This window comes from Heliangelus exortis, chromosome 17 (assembly GCF_036169615.1).
Source record: "Heliangelus exortis chromosome 17, bHelExo1.hap1, whole genome shotgun sequence".
NCBI lineage: Eukaryota > Metazoa > Chordata > Aves > Apodiformes > Trochilidae > Heliangelus > Heliangelus exortis.
The window spans coordinates 14734642-14755064 of NC_092438.1; the positions used below are offsets into that span (position 1 = coordinate 14734642).

The 20423-nt window shown below is 49.7% G+C and overlaps 4 protein-coding genes across 12 annotated transcripts in view; 3 read left to right on the forward strand and 1 right to left on the reverse strand.

Annotated features, from left to right (window-relative positions):
• Positions 1–7384, reverse strand: part of NPRL3 (NPR3 like, GATOR1 complex subunit) — a 39886-nt gene extending 32502 nt beyond the window's left edge. For 4 of the 8 annotated variants that reach the window (XR_011729328.1, XR_011729327.1, XR_011729326.1 and 1 more), the window contains exons 1-3: positions 7226–7384; positions 5521–5590; positions 2077–2115 (exon numbers count right to left, since the gene is read on the reverse strand). Coding sequence is in view for 2 of the 8 variants with exons in the window: in XM_071761383.1 (XP_071617484.1) it covers positions 2077–2115; positions 5521–5590; positions 7226–7343 (227 nt within the window). In the remaining 6 variants the exon portion in view is untranslated. Of the gene's footprint in view, positions 1–2076; positions 2116–5520; positions 5591–7225 lie in introns of those variants that run through there. The other 4 variants (XM_071761385.1, XM_071761384.1, XM_071761386.1 and 1 more) reach the window with 4 other exon arrangements.
• Positions 6925–13825, forward strand: LOC139804294 (hemoglobin subunit pi). Of its 2 annotated transcripts, none has more exons than XM_071761396.1 (4): positions 6925–7025; positions 11590–11759; positions 12808–13012; positions 13574–13825. In XM_071761396.1, exons 2-4 carry the CDS (start codon positions 11665–11667, stop codon positions 13700–13702), a joined length of 429 nt encoding a protein of 142 aa, XP_071617497.1. In that variant the 5' UTR covers positions 6925–7025; positions 11590–11664; the 3' UTR covers positions 13703–13825. The 2 variants fall into 2 exon arrangements, with proteins under 2 accessions (XP_071617497.1, XP_071617496.1); XM_071761395.1 differs by lacking the exon at positions 6925–7025 and adding an exon at positions 8867–9662.
• A 2387-nt stretch (positions 13826–16212) lies between these two features.
• LOC139804297 (hemoglobin subunit alpha-D) lies at positions 16213–17128 on the forward strand. The gene is made up of 3 exons (XM_071761399.1): positions 16213–16373; positions 16494–16698; positions 16952–17128. The coding sequence occupies exons 1-3, from the start codon at positions 16282–16284 to the stop codon at positions 17078–17080; spliced, it is 426 nt and encodes a 141-aa protein (XP_071617500.1). The 5' UTR covers positions 16213–16281; the 3' UTR covers positions 17081–17128.
• A 2373-nt stretch (positions 17129–19501) lies between these two features.
• On the forward strand, positions 19502–20321 carry LOC139804296 (hemoglobin subunit alpha-A). The gene is made up of 3 exons (XM_071761398.1): positions 19502–19660; positions 19796–20000; positions 20095–20321. The coding sequence occupies exons 1-3, from the start codon at positions 19566–19568 to the stop codon at positions 20221–20223; spliced, it is 429 nt and encodes a 142-aa protein (XP_071617499.1). The 5' UTR covers positions 19502–19565; the 3' UTR covers positions 20224–20321.
• The last annotated feature ends 102 nt before the right edge of the window (positions 20322–20423 follow it).

A 20423-nucleotide genomic window follows, 5' to 3' on the forward strand; every position in this document is an offset into this window, starting at 1 on the left:
ACTTCCAAATCCCCCTGCAGTCCAGCTAAGCAAGGAGATGGGGACACTATCTGGAGACTGCTGGGAACCTCTGAGCCCTTGGACACTTCTTGGACATCACCCTGCACTGGGCTGCAAAACACAAAGGGCTCATGAAGAAAGGGCAAAGTGTCCTCAGACAGGATCTGGGTTGACAGTCCTGGGAAATCACATTAAAAATATGAAAAAAAAGTCAGCATGGCAGCAGTGAGCTTTTACCCTTCTTTTTGCTCTGTTAAGCTGTGTTCTTTAATGGGCTCATCATGCAGCCAGGCAGACTGTAGTAGCACTGGATCCCATATGTTTTGGGGATTGGAGGGAGAAGGAGGCTAAACTAGGAAATGCCTGCTTGCTGGCAAGAAATTCATGACTCTTCCCTCCCCTGCCTTGGCAAAGGATTCCTTGGGAGCTGGAAAAATCACCATTACGGTGACTTTCACCACTGTTAAATTTTACTTTTACACAGAATTACATCAGCAGATCTTCTAGCAGATAAATGTGGTGCTGGGTGCTGACTGTAACAGTTCAGCAGCTCCCCAGGAGAGCTCACAACCCAAACAGCCCTGGCTGCCCCACCTTGGATGTTGCTCTGCAGGAGATTAGGAGGATGATTTTGTAAAGACCTCAGTATCTTCTCACTAGCAGGGACTTCTCCTCCAGGGAGAGCACTGCAGCTGCAGCCAGATGACAGGCTCAGGACAGATAACCCTGTGAGGGGCTGCACCACTGCTAACTGATGGCTACAGGATCTGGTATCACCAAGAATGGCCTGGATCCCAGCTCTTTGTCTGACAGCCTAGATTTCTTGGCCTTCCTGATTCATTTGCCCCCCCAAAAAACTCTATATAATTTATACCTTTCTGAGGCCTCAGGATGATAGTGAGATTGAGGGCCAGCATATGTGGCATTTCCATTATTTCAATTCATCCTTTCATCTTAGAAAATAACACTTCTACTTTAGGTATTTTCATACCTAATTTTCATAATTTTCTAATCTCTGGGGTGCATTAAGGCAATCTAAAAATACTGCCTTATCAGAGCCTCGGAGTTTGTTAGAAGTAGATTAGGTTTCAGAGTTGGGCAGTAACAATCCCTTCTTTTCTGAGGTTAGCTTGAGCATTGTGATTTCCAGAAGGAAGCAAACCTCCCCTGCAATAAAGTGGAAACTAAGTAAAAAAAAAACAAAGGCTTTGTTTGCCCCTAATACCCTACCACTCCTGTCCTCAACTCAATGTAGCAGCAACAGACAATCCAGTAGTACAACACAAACTAGCCTAATGCTGTCACCAGCATCTCTTCTGGAAACCCAGCTGAGACAACACTTGGTGTAGCTTTAGCACCTGGAAAAGGAAGGGGAAAGAATCTCAAATGCAAATTAATTAATTCCCCAAAACCAGTTAATAACTTGTGATATGCACCCGGAATTCCAAACAAAGTTTTTATAAAGAATTCTTCTTTGAAGCAGTTTAGAATGGGAGCTGGGCATCTTTATGATAAACAGGGACTCCAGATGCTGTTTAATACTTCTGGGGCCCTGGTCAGAGACAAGCACTTCTTACTCCACACATTCCAAAAGGGGCCATAATGCAGTCATCCAGTTCAGCTAAGTGGGGCACCAAAACCCAACCAGAGCAGCTGCTCAAAACCAGGCCTCTGAAGGGTTCTCAGTGGTTAGTGTGGGGTTAAAAAGTTTCCTTACTGATCTGTACTCTTAAGTCGTTGCTCATCAGAAAACAACTTGTTTTAGGGTTGCTTGTAATATCTACAGTGGCTACACAGGTTGCCTTCTGAGAGGGTCACTTTTCTCATTTCACAGAAGGGACAGTACCACCCCCATTCTGGATATCCTACAGGAAGCACAGAAATGTTAGTAGGACCTTTGTAATTATCCTAGCATAAACCTTTAGCAATAAGTTTCCTACAGATGTTGTGATTTAGCATTTAATTATCTCATCATTCGGTGTAAAACAGAAACCAGAAAAAAAGCACAATTAAAAGGATGGTGAGAAAAGAAAGCCATTCTAGACAGAGGTGATTGTTTAGAATGTTTGGTCTTACCCCGAAACCAATTGCTCATCAGTTAGAGGACATTGGTCTCTGAAATGGGAACATGGCCATAAACACAAAACAAAACACAACAAAAGAAAATAAACGAGGCAAGTACACAAAAATACAAAAAAGAAAAAAAAAAAAAAGAGATAATATTAAAAACTAGGATGAACTATTAAGGGTTAAACTCCTGTAAAGGAAATACAACTATAGAGAAGAGTCAAAAGTTAATGGCAGGTGAATTCCAGGGATATACTGCAGGCTTAGACTGACAACAGGGAGAAAACAGGGTAAGGCATTTCAGTCCTCCCTACCCCTGGCTGCTCCAACACATTCCCCACTACATGTAGGGACCTGTATTTATACCATACTTTTAAATTCATGCTTACCTTAAGAGAAAATAGAAAAGGCTGTAGTCTGATTTAGAGCAGATTCTAAACCTCAGTTTCTTTTCTAGATTATGACTAGCATTTTCTCCTGAGAAGCACCCCGTGCAGCCCCACATGACCCACAGCTCTTCCCAAGTGGTTCTAGTGCTTCCATACCCACAAGACTTAGAAAAGTAGGGTGCCAAACATTTATTTTCCCATGCACAGCCAGGATTCTGTAAAGGCCCTTGCTCTCCCCAGGGATCTGAACAATACAGCTGTTGACCACTGTACTCACTTTTATACCAGCAAAGCAAACATCTGTTTTTAAGTCAACTGCTTTTTTCCCCAAAATAACAAGGCACAAAAGGACTTGTTTACTGCAACAACTTTACTAAATACACAGAAAGACAAACCTGTGAAAAGGTTTATACAGCCCATGTTAGAAAGGGGAGCCAAAATGAAAACCTCCAGCAGTTACTAGTCCAAAAGACAGCAGATTTCTCCTGGTTATGCTGAAAAGGGAACCTAAAGCAATCTGAAATCATGAACTATACAAAGGGGCAGATGATACAAGAAGGATGTTTAAAGGGATGGATGGATGGATGGATGGATGGATGGATGGATGGATGTGTGGAAAAGCACAACCTTACTGAAAAGAAGCCTTTCAGAACACTGGAGTCCAGTGAAAGGAAGAACAGAGGATACAGAAATGTTATCACAGGAGAACTATTGTTCGTTAGAAAGGGACACTGAGTCCTTCTTTGTCAGTAACTTGACTTTTTAATTACAGAAGCTTTTGGCCAATTAATGAGATCAATGCTGTCAAACTTGCTCCATCTCCTCCAGTTGGTCAGCTGTGCTACTAAAGAATGCAAACTCTGGTGTAATACATGTTACTATACATGCACCTTCCTTGGAATTTTTGCTTGCTGACTATACTGCCTTCAGAAAAACTACAAAAAAACCCATTTCAAACCAATTCAGCAAAGCATTGTCCTATGGCTTCAAAAGAGTAATTGCCTCACATTTTTTTAAGGGGAAAAATAATAAAAAAGACTGGCAGGCATCTCCATAAACTGTGAGGTATATTGCTGGTAAAGCACTCCAAAAACAGAAGGATGCTTCTGAAGAGAGCAAATTATGCAAGGCTGAGAAGAAGCCAGCAAAGAGAATCACTTGACAGACTGTTTGTTTTGACAGTAACAGATTCTTCTGAATACCTTTTTCTTGCAAGGCCACCACCACCAAACCTCAGCCACTTTTGCTTCTTGACTTTGCACTTTTGCTTATAAAAGGAAGAAACCCCTATATTCTAAAGACCCAAACACACAGCTCCACTGAGTATAAATTAGTATTAGCAAACACATGCTGGTAACCTAGAGGTAGGACTGTCATAAATAGGCTGCAATTATCTATTAAAAACAAAAAGAACAACAATGACCAGGAAATTTAAGGCTGAAGGCTAAAGAAATCCAATTATGCACACTTCTTTTTTCTGAAGACCATCACTGCAGAGGAGATTTCTGTCTTAATATTCTTTCATCCAGGTATAGCTTCAGAACTGTGATAATTTGTGATGAGTGAGTTCACCTGAGAGATCATAAATTGTTTTTTAACACTAAAAGCTTAATAACAAATACCTGACATGGAAATTAAGCACTAACTTTCAAGCCCAGAATTCTGGACACCACTAAAGTGAAATAATCTAGATCTCTGTTTAATGTAGGTTACACGCCAGGCCATTCAAACTACTTAAAATAAAATTTAGAAAAATACTAGCTGTTTTATCATCTAATCAGAGTTTGAAATGATAAAAGCTTTTCCTACATCCCTGCCATAGCCACATACTGCATCACACTAATTAAGAACCACAGGCAAAATCCAGCAAATGCAGCTCCACATTAAGTGGAGCCCAGCCTGCCAAAATGGCAGAGGCACCACCAATCACTGAGAGAGAAGCTGGTACCCTTCCAACACCATCTTTATCTATCTAGGGAAAGACTGTTTTGAAACAGCAACCCCCAAAATCCCAGAGATAACCAGCAAACACGTGCCCTGAGCCTCCCTAATGTGCTCCCTAGCTGCTGTCCACATCAGACATCAGAAGGAGCCAGAGATATAAATTATTTTAAACAGAATGTGTCTTCAAAAGATCCTCATCCTGGAAAAACATATTCATTGATTTAAGTTTACTGTCATGGGTTACTTTAATCTCAGCTAAACCATTCTCAGTAATAAAGTTAAGAAGAAACTTAGATTTTGCAAGGTTGGGATCTAAATTTCTTGGTGGGGGGCAATATTACTTTTTCAGTCTTAAATGAGAAAACAGAAATGACCCCATTTTATGAATGTAAGGAATAAAAAATGTATCACAAAAAAAGATCTGCAACTGAACTATGGGCCAACAGACAAAAAAAAAAACTTCCCCACATTTCTCTCACATCTGATAGTGATAAATTCAGAACCAGGGAGCACATTTCAGATTTTCTACAAAACCCATTTAGAGAGCCCATTTGTAAATACAGGCATGCTGAACAACATGCTGCCTATTTTCAGTGCATTTGCTACCCGATGATTTCCTGTAATTGAGAAAATATCTTTAAGTCTCAGTTTCTTTTTGAGCTACTATTTCACTCGACAGACACAAGGGCAGCTATACCTGGAGAAACAAAATTACTTATTCATTAGTGCACAGCAACTCCATACAACACCTACACGACCTAGGGAAGAATTTAAGGAAACCAAACAAGATATCCAGTTAGAGGTAGGTAAGTAAAGATAAGTGGAATTTTGCCACTATTAATATTCTTAGCTTCGAAAGAGTAATAATACCTTCTTAATAAGCACAAAATATCTATATCTAAAATATCTGACCTATACATTTCCCAGAAAAACAATAGATTTGGTAGCTTTTCCTCATTATTAAGCACTAAAATACTCATTAACTGACATCAGAGCATCTCTTCAAGCTGTCTTCTCTATAGTCCAAGAGGATTTGCCTACTGAACTAGCAGGCAAGAGAGCAAGAGGCCATTTCTCCTCCATTTTAAACTCTTAGGCAAGGAGAAATGTTTTCTCCTACCTGGAGTCTCCATCTTGATCTTCTGTGGTGTCACCAGAGCTATTCACAGCATATCGACTCCTTGGTTTATCTTAAACAAAGAATAAAGGAACAATCTTCTTTAAATGTTCATTAAAATGCATGCATTAAGCAAATACTTGTCTGTGCCCTTTTTAAAATTATCTATATCACAGATTGAAAAAAAAAACTAATATGAGAAGCAGAAAGCCTTTTCAGGAAGAAGTACCAGATCTTGTTTTTTCTATTCTTACTCAAAAACTCACCAAAAAAAAATAGAAGAGGTTTTCATCTTCAGGGGATAAAGACAAAAGAGCAAAACACTCAGAGGAAGAACCTTTTCTCAAGCACCAGGTAGAACTTGCAGTTCAAGAGTGGAAAATAAAAATCTAACCAATGTATTTCCTCATTGTTGCTCAGGTTCCAGGACCATGATGATGCTTCAGAAGCCCACCCTGCTATCACAGGCATTGAAACCCTTTTACCAACACAGCCCAGGAGGGCAGGATTTTTTTTTTTGCTAGCCAAAAAAACCCCCCACATTTTTAGATTTTTACCTATAAAACCAAAAAGGGGGTTGAAGTCAATTCTGTTGGTAAAAAGCAACTCCCACACTAGCAGGGGTGTCAAACCTCTTGTGACACACAGCAGCAAGGGACATGAGGATGGCTCTGCAGCACCTTTAGACCTTTGGGAACAAGGTAGTTGACGGTCAGATGGGACACTGGCCATGGTCAGCCCTCATCCTGGATTGGGAATATTGGAGGAAGAGGTACAACTCCTGCAGCAGTCCCGTGTTCCTGCTTTTTCAGAGGAAATGAAACCTCCTCCCCCCCGTTATCCCTCACAAGGGACTGATGTGTCTGAGCTGGCTGATGTCTGCTCCATCTCCTCTCCCAGACCAGTGCCCTCACCTCTCACCCCACCTCCTCCTCCTCCTTCCCCTACAGCTCCTTCAAACCCCCACATGGGTACAGGAACAAGGTGCTGGGTCAGTAACAACACCTGGTGATAATTAACATCCAATTAGCATGGGGTGTGAGGGAGGGTGTGTGTGTGTGTCAGTGTGAGGGGTGCCGGGGCACCTGTGAGGTACAGGCAGTGTGAGGGGTACAGGCGGTGTGAGGGGTACAGGTGGTGTGAGGGGTACAGGCGGTGTGAGGGGTACAAGCAGTGTGAGGTACAAACGGTGTGAGGTACAAGCAGTGTGAGGTACACGTGGTGTGAGGTACAGGCGGTGTCAGATACAGGTGGTGTGAGATACAGGCAGTGTGAGGTACAAGCAGTATGAGGTACAGGCAGTGTGAGTTACCGTCAGTGTGACATACAGGCGGTGTGAGCTACAGGCAGTGTCAGGTACAGGTGGTGTGAGCTACAGGCGGTGTCAGGTACAAGCGGTGTGAGATACAGGCGGTGTGAGGTACAGGCGGTGTGAGGTACAAGCAGTGTGAGGTACAAGCAGTGTGAGGTACAGGCAGTGTGAGGGACACCAGGCCTTCCCAGAGGCTGTGAGTGGCGGGAAGGGGGGGTTGTTGCCAGCCCGCCTCAGGGGGTGTGCGGGGTGCGTGTGGGACACCGGAGCCCTCCCAGGAGGAACGGGGGGTGCGAAGCCCCCTTGGGCAGCAGGAAAGCCCCGGCGGGGGCTGGGGCAGCCGCAGTGCCCGGTTCGGTCCGGCTCGGTCCGGTCCCCGCGGCATCGCGCACTTACTGGGCTGTGCGGCGGGGTGCTCGGCGCCGCGCTGGAAGGGGAATCGGAAGAGCAGCTTGTTGCCGCGGCTGCCCGAGCTCACCAGGATAACGCTGATGGGGCTGGTGCTCTCCCCCATGCCGGCCCGCAGGAAGCCCGATCGCTTACCCACGGCTTCCGCTTCCGCCCGGCCCGGCCCGAGGCTCCCGGCTCCGGCGGGGCGGAGCTGCCGGTACCGGGACCAGCGGCTCCGGGATTGGCGGTGGCGGGCGGAGCGCGGTCGGTTCCGCGGTGCCATCGGTCCGGACCAGCACCTCACCTTCCCTCAATCAGCCCAGTGTCCCCAGTTCGGACCAGTACCTCACCTTCCCTCAGTCAGCCCAGTGTCCCCAGTCCGGACCAGCACCTCACCTTCCCTCAATTAACCCAGTGTCCCCAGTCCGGACCAGCACCTCACCTTCCCTCAATTAACCCAGTGTCCCCAGTTCGGACCAGCACCTCACCTTCCATCAATTAACCCAGTGTCACCAGTTCGGACCAGCACCTCACCCTCCCTCAATCAGCCCAGTGTCCCCAGTCCGGACCAGTACTTCCCAGTCTATGGACACCCCTCCCATTGCACGCAACCCCAGTTTATTCCATCCCTTCCAGCTCATCCCAGTACCCCCGGATTGCTTCCCCTGGCAGCTGCCTTGGTGCCTTCCTCCTGTTTTTTGTTTAACGCAGATCAGAAATCATCAGCAGTTCTGCTTGAGGATGTCCCGGGGTTTACGTGCAAATTCTTCTGGATTTGGTTGAATTATTTAGATCTTTGAACACTCTCAGATATCCCTGCTCGGGATTTTGCTCTGCAACCCCCACCCCACCCAGGACATTGGGCAGGGGGTGACAGGAGAGGGAGAGGAGCACACGTAGTGTGGGTGTAATCTGCTGGGACACCCTGCACAGGGCCTGAGATAACAGTGGAAGCCAGAGAAGGTGTTGCTGGGGAGAGAAGAGTTGTCTGGGAGTGATTAAAGAACAGTCACATTATCACGGCTGAGCATTCCTCCCGTGCCAGCACTGGGCAGCCACGCTAAAATTTCCCACTGTGTCTGCTTCAAAGCATAATTGTCCTTTCTTAAATAACAAAATTGGGTATTTCCAACTCTTGAAGGCTGTGACTGAGTTAAAGCAAAGTGTTGCGAGTTATTTCAGCATTATTAGAAAATCAGTCAATAAAGCCAGGATCTAAATTCCACTTTTAAGCTTTCCAAAATTTAATATGCCCCAAATTTTCATATTTAGAGCACACATAAGTGTTGTTTGTTCCACAGGAATTTGCTTTGAGGGGCAAGCACTCCCCAGGGAAAATACAGGTCCATGGAGAAGTTATCCCTGATCCCACAGCAATGCCATTAAATCTGTTACTAGATTTACAGTCAAGGTTGATGGAAATTATAATCCCACTTTTATAATGAGCAAACAGGCCTGTTGCTCGCTTCTGCCAATGAAGATTACAAACTGCTTTTGGAACAGGATTTAAAAAGACCTACATTAATACTAAAACTCACCTTTGGTGATATTTCATAGCTCTGTGACAAAGATTAAGCACCTGCCCAAGGGTGGACATTCTGATAAGGGTCTGTGAATCATAATTACAAGAAGCAGCAGCAGGAGAGGAGGGCAGGGCAGGTCTGGTGGAGTTTCCCAGAGGACATAGGTTCAGCATCCATCCCGTGAGAGAGCAATCTTGTTGTCCAACTCCTTGAGTTGCTGAGGCCATAACCTCCATGTGTCTCTACCCCTTGGGCAGCTGGAGCACTGGGATGGAGGAATTTGTCAGAGAGGTCCATGCAAGGACAGAGAGAGTTCCTTTCCATGGCACATTGTGGAATGTGGCCAAGGATCACCCTTCTCCCACCAGGAATGTTCATGAGGAGCTCCCACAGCTGCCCCCAGCTCAACCCTGATCCTGGCCAAGCAATGAGCTCCTTCTAGCAAACCACAGCCATCTTCTGGCTCCCTTGTTTTTTTCTGATAGTGCAGGACTAACTCTCAGAAAATTAATTTGAATTCCATGAAGATTTCAGTGAGGGTGAGTCCATGGGCATCACCCTGCTCTTCATGTCTACACAGACCTTAATCTGTCAGTCAGGGTGGGTCAGTGTGCAGGTTAAACACCTGGCAGCAAAAAAAGAAGGAGTCCTGATGGTCCCTGCCTTGTCCCTGGATATATCTGGGTCACAGTTGCTCCCTGCATGTGTTGATTGAGTGACCTCTGATTAGAAGTGCTGTGACTGAGGAGAGCTTGGAGCACTGCCATGCAGTGGGAGAGCCTGCTCTGCATCTCTGGAACCAGAGAGATTTAGCTTTGGGTTCTCAGTGGAGATGTATGGCATTTACCCAAGGGAAAACAGACAAAAAGCACTCTGGTACTACTCCTTATGGCAAAGCAATTGTCCTCTCTGGGTCTCAGGTGAGTTGCTTCTTGTATCCCCTCTTGAACTGAGGAACCAAGAGAAGTGAGTTACCCAGCCAGGCAGCTGCTAGGCAGGAGGGCTGAGGAGGGGGCTGTGGTACTGAACACAACTTTGATGAAATCCCAGGTATGGTGTTGGCCTCCAAAGGCCAACAGGATGATAATTCAAGGCCACTGAACTCAGCCAGTGCTTTGTGCCCGCCCTTTGGGAAAGCCCAAGGTTTCTCCTGCTTCGTGTGACAGAGGACATGCAGAGAGGCTTGAATTCAGAGCCCAGAGCAAAGCACAGAGTGGGTCAGTGCCCTTCTGTGAGTGCCACTGCAGCCACCAAGACACTGGGGACACCAGAGGATACAGCAGCAGCTGTCTGACCCCATCCAAGCCACTTCTCTGGCACCACTGCCCCATTCCCACCTGACCCCAGGATGCAGTGGCAGAGCTCCAGCCCCAGGAGGGGGTAGCAGTGAATGATTTGTAGTGGATGTACCAGCTCCTGCGGGCTGTGGAGCTGACCCAGAGAGACCTGTCCCCACGAGAAGAAACCCCCACTGTAAGCACAGCACAGGTGGGAAGGCACAGCCACACCAGGAGAGGCTCCATGGGTCCATGCTCCTGGTACAGGTAGCTGTAGGTTGAACATACTGCAATGTCCTCATGACCCAGGTATCATTAGATCCTTGAGGGGCTCAGAAGGTTTAGAGGGGAGCACTCTCTGCAGCAGCTGGTAGCATTGCTGGGCAGCACAGACACGTGTCAGCAGGAAACCTGGCTTATACAGATCAGCCATGCAGGACAATTTGGGCAGAGAACACTATCTGACCTCTCTGCCTGTACCACATGCACGCCTGCCAGCGCCTGTGATGTGTGCATGGCTGCTGCAGTTTATCAGGGTGGCAGAGAGATTTAGCTCTGCTTCATGTGTTGGCAGGTTATTCATTCCCAGGGCTTCCCCAGCAACCTTCTCCACTAGGGTATTTCTTTGACACTTTGCCCACTTATCTGTGATTACAGACTTGCAATGTTCCCTTTGCTGGTTTGGTCCTTCACCCATCAGTTTGCCCGTGCCCTGAACCTACAAGCCATCTATGGTGGGACCAGGCTTGTCCATGTGTGCCCACAGCACACAACAGCACAGCCTGTGGTGCTGAGAGCAATTTTGCAGCACAAGGGATAATTAACAGTAGGATCACACAGGTAGAAATCAAAGAAGTGCAGGATGAGGCAGTTAGTGATGAAAAAAACAGTCTGTTTGGGCTTTTTTCACACACATGCTTTTTTCTAGGACCGTATCAATTTCATAAGCTCCCTCTCCCTTTATCTTTAGGAATCATTCTGGTATAAACTGTGCTGTTATAAACAGTATCAATTGGGAACTGTGTCCCTAATTCCTTTCCAGAGACTGGCAAAGTAAGTCCTGGCAATGCTGAAGCAAATGGTAAAATCTTCCACGATTCCCACAAAATCAGGAGTTCACTCCCCTCTGAACTACACTGCACATGTCCTGCCACTACCTAGGAGCTGTTTCATACAAAATATTGCACCATGTGGCAGCCACATATCCTGGAAGTGTATATTATGGCACAGAAAGGCCCAGTTTCTGCAAAGCAGAAAATACAGATTCCCCTCCAAGCTTGAAGGCCACTGAGCTTAAAGATGCATCCTAACGCTCCATCACTGGAATTTTCCAGCATTTCTCTCTCTGGTCATGTATCAATATATGTCCAGCCAATTTCTTTGGGCCACACAGCCATTGTGTTAAGAAGCTGATAACAGCAGCAAGACAGGAGGGCAGTGAGCTGATCCCTGCCGAAATAGGGATTGTTTCAGGGGGAGATAAGAGCCCCCCGCCCCCAGGGGTGGGCCTCAGGACCAATGAGTGCAGACAGGCACCAAAGTCCACTCTCCCCTTTCTCTTTATAACCAGGGCTGTCAGGACAATGAGTCCAAACCTGCTCTGAGGGTTCATTGCCAAGAGCCTGAGCCTGCACCCTCCTGCACAATGACGCTGACTCAAGCCGAGAAAGCTGCCGTGGTTGCCATCTGGGCAAAGGTGGCTCCCCAAATCGATGCCATTGGGGCAGAATCACTGGAGAGGTAAGGGCCCCAGACCCCCTCTGAAGGGGGTTCCTCCTCTGGTTTTGCTGTTAGGATGGAGGTCTTGTAAAACTGAAGGATGGAGGTCTTGTAAAACTTGTGTGAGCCAGAGCACGGTGGGAGTGGTGAGAGTTGATGGATGATCTCTGTGTTGTTTGGTGTGTGATTTTCTGGCATTGTATCTGTGTTACTAAATGCTAATAATGCTAATATCTGTGCTACTAAATGCTTCAAAATCTTATAGCAAAACATAATTTTCTAAGTAATTCTGGTGGTTTATTTCCCATTACAGCAAGACGAGATGTCATAGCTGGAAGCCCTGGCGAGGAATTCAAAGTTATTCATACTCAGTGTCCTGAAACAGGGTTATCCCTGCTAGGAAATGGAGTGTACAAGTCAGGCAATTTCTTTGCCAATTTCTAGGCCTTAAGAGAATAGCTGTCCACTAAATTCCCTGGATATTCATGTTTCATTCTTCCAGTTGATAAGTAACAAGCTGTTAGGACAGCTGGACCCCCTGCATGAAGTATATGTAGCACAGTAATCCAAACATCATGCAAATAATAGTCTGGAAATTGTTCAGAAATTATTATATTATTCAAAGTTCTTTAAATGTTATTTACAGCTCAATATGAAATATTGTGATAACCCTTCCAGGGCTCTGAGTGCCACTCATGGATTCTGGTTCTGCCAGCTTGTAGTAGTTCAAAGATCCTGCAGACAGGCCAACAATCTAATATGGCAAATGTAGGGATAATCTGGGGCTATTATTTATTTTCACAAAGACAAAACAATAAATGATCTTTAACATTTCATTCTTCTCTAGTACATACAGGTGAGCCCATTGTCTAATCTGCACATACTGCAGAAGAGGTTTAAGAGCAGAAAGACTTCCCTGGTGTGAGCTTCAAGCTCCCAAAACTCTGCTACAACCATGGAAGGAGAGTCCTCCTGTAGCTGGCAGGCTTTCCCTGCCCTTGCTCTGAGGTTTTACCATCTCTTCCACACCATTTCCACTGCTGAATCACATCCTCATGTTCCCTTCCAGGCTTTTCTTCACCTACCCCCAGACAAAAACCTACTTCCCTCACTTTGACCTCAGCCACAGCTCCCCTCAGCTTCGTGGCCATGGCTCGAAGGTCATGAATGCCATCGGGGAAGCTGTGAAGAACCTGGATGACCTCAGAGGTGCTCTGGTCAAACTCAGTGAGCTGCATGCTTACATCCTCAGGGTGGACCCTGTGAACTTCAAGGTGAGTGAGCACAGAGACTTTCAGGGGTGAAAACTGCCACCACAGGACTAAAGATCAGTTGGGCTATTGGCAGCTCGATCTTAATTAATGTTAATTGTGCAGCCTTGTCAACTGATGGTGCTGCTTGTTCCCCACCTGATTTTTAACCTGAGGCTGGATCTTAGAGTGAAAGAGCAGGTCTGGCTCAGGCAAAGTACTCCTCAGGGGGCTCCTGTGTTAGACAGACTCAAGTCTGCTGCCTTTGTTGTAATTTAAGAATCTTCCTCACAAATCAGTTTATATCTTGGACAAAGTCTCAGTAAATTCTAAATGTTTCCACTTTGTTGTGTTTCCCTTTGCTGAGGAAGGAAGCAACATATGGAAGAGGGAGTGGGATGAAGCAGTGGCTTTTGCCTGAATCAAAGGCAATTCTGCTGCTCCATAAATAACACCAGGCAGCCACACTCCCTGGTCAGAACACAGTTGTCATCCCAGAGTGTGCTGGGACCAAGGTCCCTTGCAGACCCTCAGATTGAATTCTGTTACAGGAGATGATGGATTTCGTTCTGTTTTCCCTTATAGCTTCTTTCCCACTGTATCCTGTGCTCCCTGGCTGTCCACTACCCCAATGACTTCACCCCAGAAGCTCATGCTGCATGGGACAAGTTTCTGTCCAGTGTTTCCTCTGTTCTGACTGAGAAGTACAGATAAATGACTTCTGCATCCCTGGTGCACACCAGCTGCCAGGCCCTGGGATATTCCCTCCTTCCTATGCAGTCAAATCCCCTATGGTTGGGTGTGACCTACTGCAGAAAAACAATAAATACGTGAAATGTGAGCTATGGTCTCTGTGCTTTCATTTCCATGTGTCCCACCTACACCTCATTGTTCAGACAGGGAAGGTTTGAAACGTCCACACAATATGAGGGGGGAAAGCAAGCTGTGTAAATTCATGTACTAGTTTGTGTACTAGTGAATTCATGTACCAATTCATGTGCTAAATTCATGTTTAAATTCAGTGGGAGTAGCACAATATTAAGTGGAAATAACATGGTGCTGAGCAGAAACCCAGATCAGGCTGGTGCCCTGTGACTGCTACTGCTCACCAAAGGTACAGCCACCAAAGAATGATTCCAGGGAACTGTCTTGTACCCTGCTAGGATCCTGAATGGCCCCAGACTTTTTGTTTGGCCCATGCAAAACTCATCACAGCTTTTTGTGAGCAAAACCTTTGCATTGCCACATGTTGTGATGTGCCCAGACCATGCAGGGCATTGTCTTCTCATGCTCCTCTCCATGGGGTATGACCAAAGTATCTGATGTGCTTCATGAACACCTTGGGCTATCACACCTGCTAGACAGGTTTGGTGTAGGGATCATCCCCTCAGCTTGACATAGTTTTTAACATGAGGAACTTGGTGTGCATCGTGACATTGAGATAATTTAAAGCAACATTCTCTGTGTGGTGAGGACATAACAGTTGTGGTGCACTTGGATTCCATGATCTTCCAAGGTCCCTTCCAACCTGTAACATCCTGTGATTCTGTGAGTCTGTGATTTCAGATTTAGGAATAGCAATGGCCATTGGTCAGTGTTGATGGCATCAGGGGGATCAGAAATTTCCAGGGTTTCTCTGGAAAGCAGCTACAGGTATCCTCCACACCTACTTCTTGTGAGTTAACCCCAGTGACAGCAAAGCTCATTCACAGCTGCTCACTCACCTCCCTTCTCCAATGGGATGAGGGGAAGAGGAAAGGAAGAATAAAAGCAAGAAAATTTCAGGGTCAGGATCAAACAAATGAACAAGCAAACAGAAATAACTGTTTAATAAGTAAAATACAAGTGGAAGAAGAGGGAAGAAAATAAAACAGGTGGTTTTATTAGAAAATAAAACAAGTCAGTGCAAAGTCTACCCCTCATGGGTAGACCAATGCACAGCCAGTTCCTCAGCAAAAAAAGATGGGCAAACCCCCTAAAACTCCTCCAGTTCTCTTTTCCATTTTATTGCTGATCATGACATATGGTATGAAAGACTTCCTTGGTTAGTTGGAGTCATATGCCCTGTTGTGTCCCATCCCATTGTATGGCACACCCCAAAATCTATTCCCTGGGGGTGGCAGAGTGAGAAGCAGAGATGTCCTGATGCTGCACAAACACTGCTCAGCAGAAACCAGAACATCAGTGTGTTATCAGAGCTGGTGTGGTCAGCAACCTAAAACTCATAGAAAATTACTTGTCAGATTACACTGACTGCCCATGCCTGTCTCAGTGGACTTCTGACATGAAAAGGTGGGTGCAAAGTCTTCAGCATGCTCTGCTCGACAGCCTGACCTGGCACTGCCAGCTGAGCTCCTCATCTCATTTACAAACTATTGAGACTGTGTTTGTGCAAGAGGGAGAGAGACAATGCAGAAGGGCTGAAGCCACCAAATTGCTCTGAACCTGTCACACAGTGCACCCGGGAATTTGTAAAACATTCTGCTTTTTTCAGGTCTTGGGTAAGCTGAAAGTTGAAACCCAGAATTTAGGTGGTGGCTTAGCATCTGGTGTGTGCCTAAACCAAAGTTGCACCAAAGACTTTGTAGAGAGGCTGGGTGAAGGATGTGACATCACCAAGCACCCTATGCCCTGCAGAATGTCCCAGTGTTTTCAGAGAGCCCCGAGCACACGCTGGGCTGGAAAGATGGGAAAGATGGGAAAGATGGGAAGAAGCACAGGCCTGACAAGCATCAGGTTTTGGGAAGGCCATGTACCCCAAAACAGGTTCCTCGCTGCCCACTTCTCTGAGCTGCTGGAGAAACGATGTTTCCCACGGTAGATCCCCAGGGAGGGCTTGTTGCTGACTCCCGATCACGGGCTCTGTGGGCAGAGAGGAGCTGATGTGACAGAGTCTGGGGGACATAAGGGGCCAGGGACACAGCTGGGACCTGCAGAGCCAGAGAGGACCCTGGACCAGGATGGATCCTGCCGGGAGGCTGGGGGACACGCTGTCCAGCTGGGCTGAGGCTGTGCCACCCCAGGTCTGTGCCCCTGGATGCTGCTGCTGGGGCAGGTGCTGCCCCCAGCCCCCAGCACGGGGCTGGTGCAATGGGGCAAAGCAGGGGAACCGGGGGCCTCCGGGGCCCCCCGGGGCAGCACCGGGGCCGCTCCCTGGGCCCGGCACACCGCGGTCCCCCCGCCCCTCGGTGCCGATAAGATAAGGTCGGGGCAGAGGTGCCGGCTGCTATAAGAGGGCGTCCCCGCAGGCTCCGCTCCCACCGAGACCTGTCTGCCCACTGCCCGCAGCCACCATGCTGACCGCCGAGGACAAGAAGCTGATTACCCAGATCTGGGACAAGATCCAAGGCTGCCAGGAGGATGTTGGAGCCGAAACCCTGACGAGGTAAAGCAGGGAACCCGTGGGCAAGCGGGGGAAGCAGGGGTGGGAGCCCCTCGGGGGCTATGGGGAGGCTGGGGGGGGGGATGCTGAGGACCAGCAGCACTGACCCTTCTGCTCCGGCAGGATGTTCGTCACCTACCCCCAGACCAAGACCTACTTCCCCCACTTCGACCTGTCACCAGGCTCTGACCAGATCCGTGGCCACGGCAAGAAGGTTGTGGCCGCCCTGGGCACTGCTGTCAAGAGCCTGGACAACCTCAGCCAGGCTTTGTCCGAGCTCAGCAACCTCCATGCCTACAACCTGCGTGTTGACCCTGTCAACTTCAAGGCATGTGGGGAACGGGGCACGAGGGGTGGGGGACTGGGACTGGGCTGGGGGGGGGGGGGGGGGGGCAGGGAGCAGGGACCATGGACTGGACTGGGGGCCAGAGGCCAAGGCGATGGAGAGTGGGGGACATTAAGGACAAAGGACAGGGGATGGGGACCGGGGTGGGGGGACGAGGGACAGGGGATGGGGAACAAGGACTAGGCTGGGATCTGGGGGTCATAGCAACGATGCTGAACCCTGTTTTGCCTTACAGCTGCTGGCACAGTGCCTGCAGGTGGTGCTGGCCACTCATCTGACCAAGGATTACAGCCCTGAGGTTCACGCTGCCTTCGACAAGTTCCTGTCGGCCGTGGCTGCTGTGCTGGCTGAGAAGTACAGATAATCTGCTATGTATGTCCAGGTGCCACCAATAAAGACACCTTTGAAAATACCCTGTGTCTGTCTGTGCCAGAACGGGGGGCCAGGGTGGGCTGGGGTATTGCTGTGCTCCCATTAAAGGGAGGGAGGGACAGGAGGAGCTGCTGGTGGGGACAGCTGTAGTACAGGAGGGCAGCACTGGCCATGGGCTCCCTGGGTGCCCTTCAGGATCCTGCCTCCTTCCACCTCAGCTTGGGATGCTGCCAGTGCAGCAGGACCTGAGGAATGGAGCTCAGTCTGTCACCTCACCGTGCCTGCAGCCCCCCGAGGAGAGAGGGGCCAGGATGTGCCGAGCCAAATGTGGTTCTTGCATCTCCTTGAAGGATTCTCCAGAAAGGGTAGGATTAATTCCTCCCCTGGCACCACCTATCACTATGGCTGTTTAGGGCTTTACTGGGGATGCTGTGGGAGTTAAGTGCCTTTGTCAGCTCCACAGGCAATCAGCCAAATTCATGGAAGGGAAAAAAAATCTACCGCAGACCATGAAGCACAAGCACTGTCCTTGAGCTCAACCCTAGAGCCACAAATCCCCATCGACTGCCAGTGAAGAGCCCCCACACCTGCCCCAGGTTTCTGCTTTTCACCTGGGTGCTGGGCAGAGTGGGATTGGGGTGGGCAGGCTGCAATCCAGCACAGGAACACTGGTTTCAGGGGTTTGGAGTCTGAATTTAGAAAAAACCCTTGTCTTTAGATGCCAGGGACCTGGGGTGATGTGTTGTAAGATACGAAATTAGCCCTGGGTTTGCTCTGCCCTGTGACACCAGGGATGAGGGATGGGAGAGGGTGGATCAGGAGGGCAGTGCCTGCAGTGTGCAGGGCATGCAGGGACCCTGGGGCAGAAACACAGGGCAGGGAGACCCTCAGCCATGCTGGCCCTGCTCCTGCCAGGGCATTGAGGACCCACAGCCCTTTTCCTCCGCAGAATCACAGGAGCATAGAATGGTTAGAGTTGGAAGGGACCTCAGACACATCTCAGTGTTTTCAGGTGCATTTGCACCCATTTATTTTAGTGCCAGGGGTCTTCTGCCAACCCCCTTTGCAGACTGTCCCCCTGACACAGCACGGGCAGCAGACACACTGCCCCACTGCTCTTTCCCTGGACTCTGCTTCCCAGAAGAACAACCCCCCCCCCAGCCTCCCCTCCTTCCCTGCTCTGAAATGGTGCCAGCTCAAGCTAATCTCCCCCAAACACAAACGATAAGAAGCACTGGCAATGGAGGAAACAAGGGTGTGAACTGTCCCCTGTCTGCCTGAGCCAGCTCTCGAACCTACTAGAAGCACCACAAGCCCCCTCACCCTCCTTGTCTTCCTCACCATCCTCATCTTCCTTGCCCTTCTTACCTTCCTCACCACCATCACTTGGGGCACAGGGGGTTTGCCATGGGCTGCTGCAGCCCTGCAATCCTTCCTTCCCTGGCTCTGAGCTCCTGCTGCTGCAGACCAGTGCGGGCACCAGTGCTGATCCCCCTGGTTCTGCTGAGCATCCCCCCTTCCCAGGAGTCAGGGTCATCCCTGGACCCCCCACCCCAGCTCTGGGTGCAGGAGAGAGGGCTGGGACAGGGGAACTCCGTGGTCTGTGTGCAGAGGGATGGTGCTGGGGTTCAGGGAGCAGGGGGTGCACTGGTTGAAGTTGGGGGAGGAAGGGCAGTGGGTGCAGTAGGGCAGCATGGATGTGTGGCTGCTGGGTGTACAGGGGCCGTGATGGCTGTCAGGGTGTAATAGGGACAGAGCCTGCAAGGACAGTGTCTGTACAGGGTCCATGTTAGATGCCAGGGGGGTGTAGGGGCAGTGAGTGTAGTGGGGCAGCTCAGTGCCTGTGTGTGCATGGGGAAGCTGGGTCAGATGGGTCAGTCTGTACCTGCAGGTACCCTCGGGGTTGTGTATGGGTGCTGGGGGTGCTGGGCAGGCTCAAGATGTGGAGCACAGACTCCCACCATGCTGTTGAAAGTGACAAGCCCCAGGCTGCTATCCCCACAGCCAGGCTGTGCCAGATCTGCCCGTGCCAGAGGGACCTTTGCCAGGACCCCACTGCGAGCTGGTGCCTGTGCCAGGAGGGGACACACACGGGATGCTCTGCCAAGGGCCAGTGCAGACCCAAACCCAAACCCCAACCCATGCCCGCACAGACCCTAACCCTAAACCCAAGCCTCCTCCGCAGCCAGCGGGACCGGCCCCCCCATCCTGTACCGCTGCCAGCCCGAACCCTAATCCTGAGCCCAAACTCGGCCGCTGCCGGGGGCAAACCCCCCCCCCCCCCCCCTCTCCGGGCCCGGTGCCGGTGCTGCGGGGCGGGACCCGACCTGGCCGGGGTCCAGGGGCGGCGGGGCTGGGCCGGGCCGGGCCAGGAGCGGGGCGGGCCGGGGGCGGGCACTGTCCCGGTACCGCATATAAGGACTGCGGCGGGCAGCGGGGGCACCCGTGCTGGGGGCTGAGAACGCGGAGCTGACACCATGGTGCTGTCTGCCGCTGACAAGACCAACGTGAAGGGCGTCTTCGCCAAAATCGGCGGCCAGGCCGAGGAGTATGGCGCCGAGACCCTGGCGAGGTAGGTGTCCATCCCCATCTCCATCCCTTCTGCTGCCTGTCCCCAGCTCTCTCGTGTCTGCCCTCATCCCCTCCCCATCCTTAGCATCCTATGTGACCCTGGTTTCACCTGTCCCCGACTTCCTCTTTCCTCCAGGATGTTTGCCACCTACCCCCAGACCAAGACCTACTTCCCCCACTTTGACCTGTCACCGGGGTCTGCCCAGGTCAAGGGGCACGGCAAGAAGGTGGCAGCTGCACTGGTCGAGGCTGTCAACAACATCGATGACATCGCTGGTGCCCTCTCCAAGCTCAGCGACCTCCACGCCCAAAAGCTCCGCGTGGACCCTGTCAACTTCAAAGTGAGAATTTGGGAAGGGGTGCCCAGCCCGTTCCCCCTCCCTGGGCATCTCCTCGCCTTCACCCCTCCGCTCACCATCTTCTTTTGCCTTTCAGCTGCTGGGCCAATGCTTCCTGGTGGTGGTGGCCATCCGCAACCCTGCTGTCCTGACCCCGGAGGTCCACGCTTCCCTGGACAAGTTCCTGTGTGCCGTGGGCACCGTGCTGACCGCCAAGTACCGCTAAGACGGCACCCTGGCTGGAGCTGGACCCGACCCACCAGCAGCCTTCCCACAGCGAGCAGACAAATGATCTGAAATAAAATCTCTTGCATTTGTGCTCCATCCCTGGCGTCCTGCTCTGCTTGCTGCCCGCGGGGAGGGAGCGGGAGGGATCTGCTCAGGGATCGCCCCTGCCAGGTGGGCACGCAGAGGAAATGGGCTCTG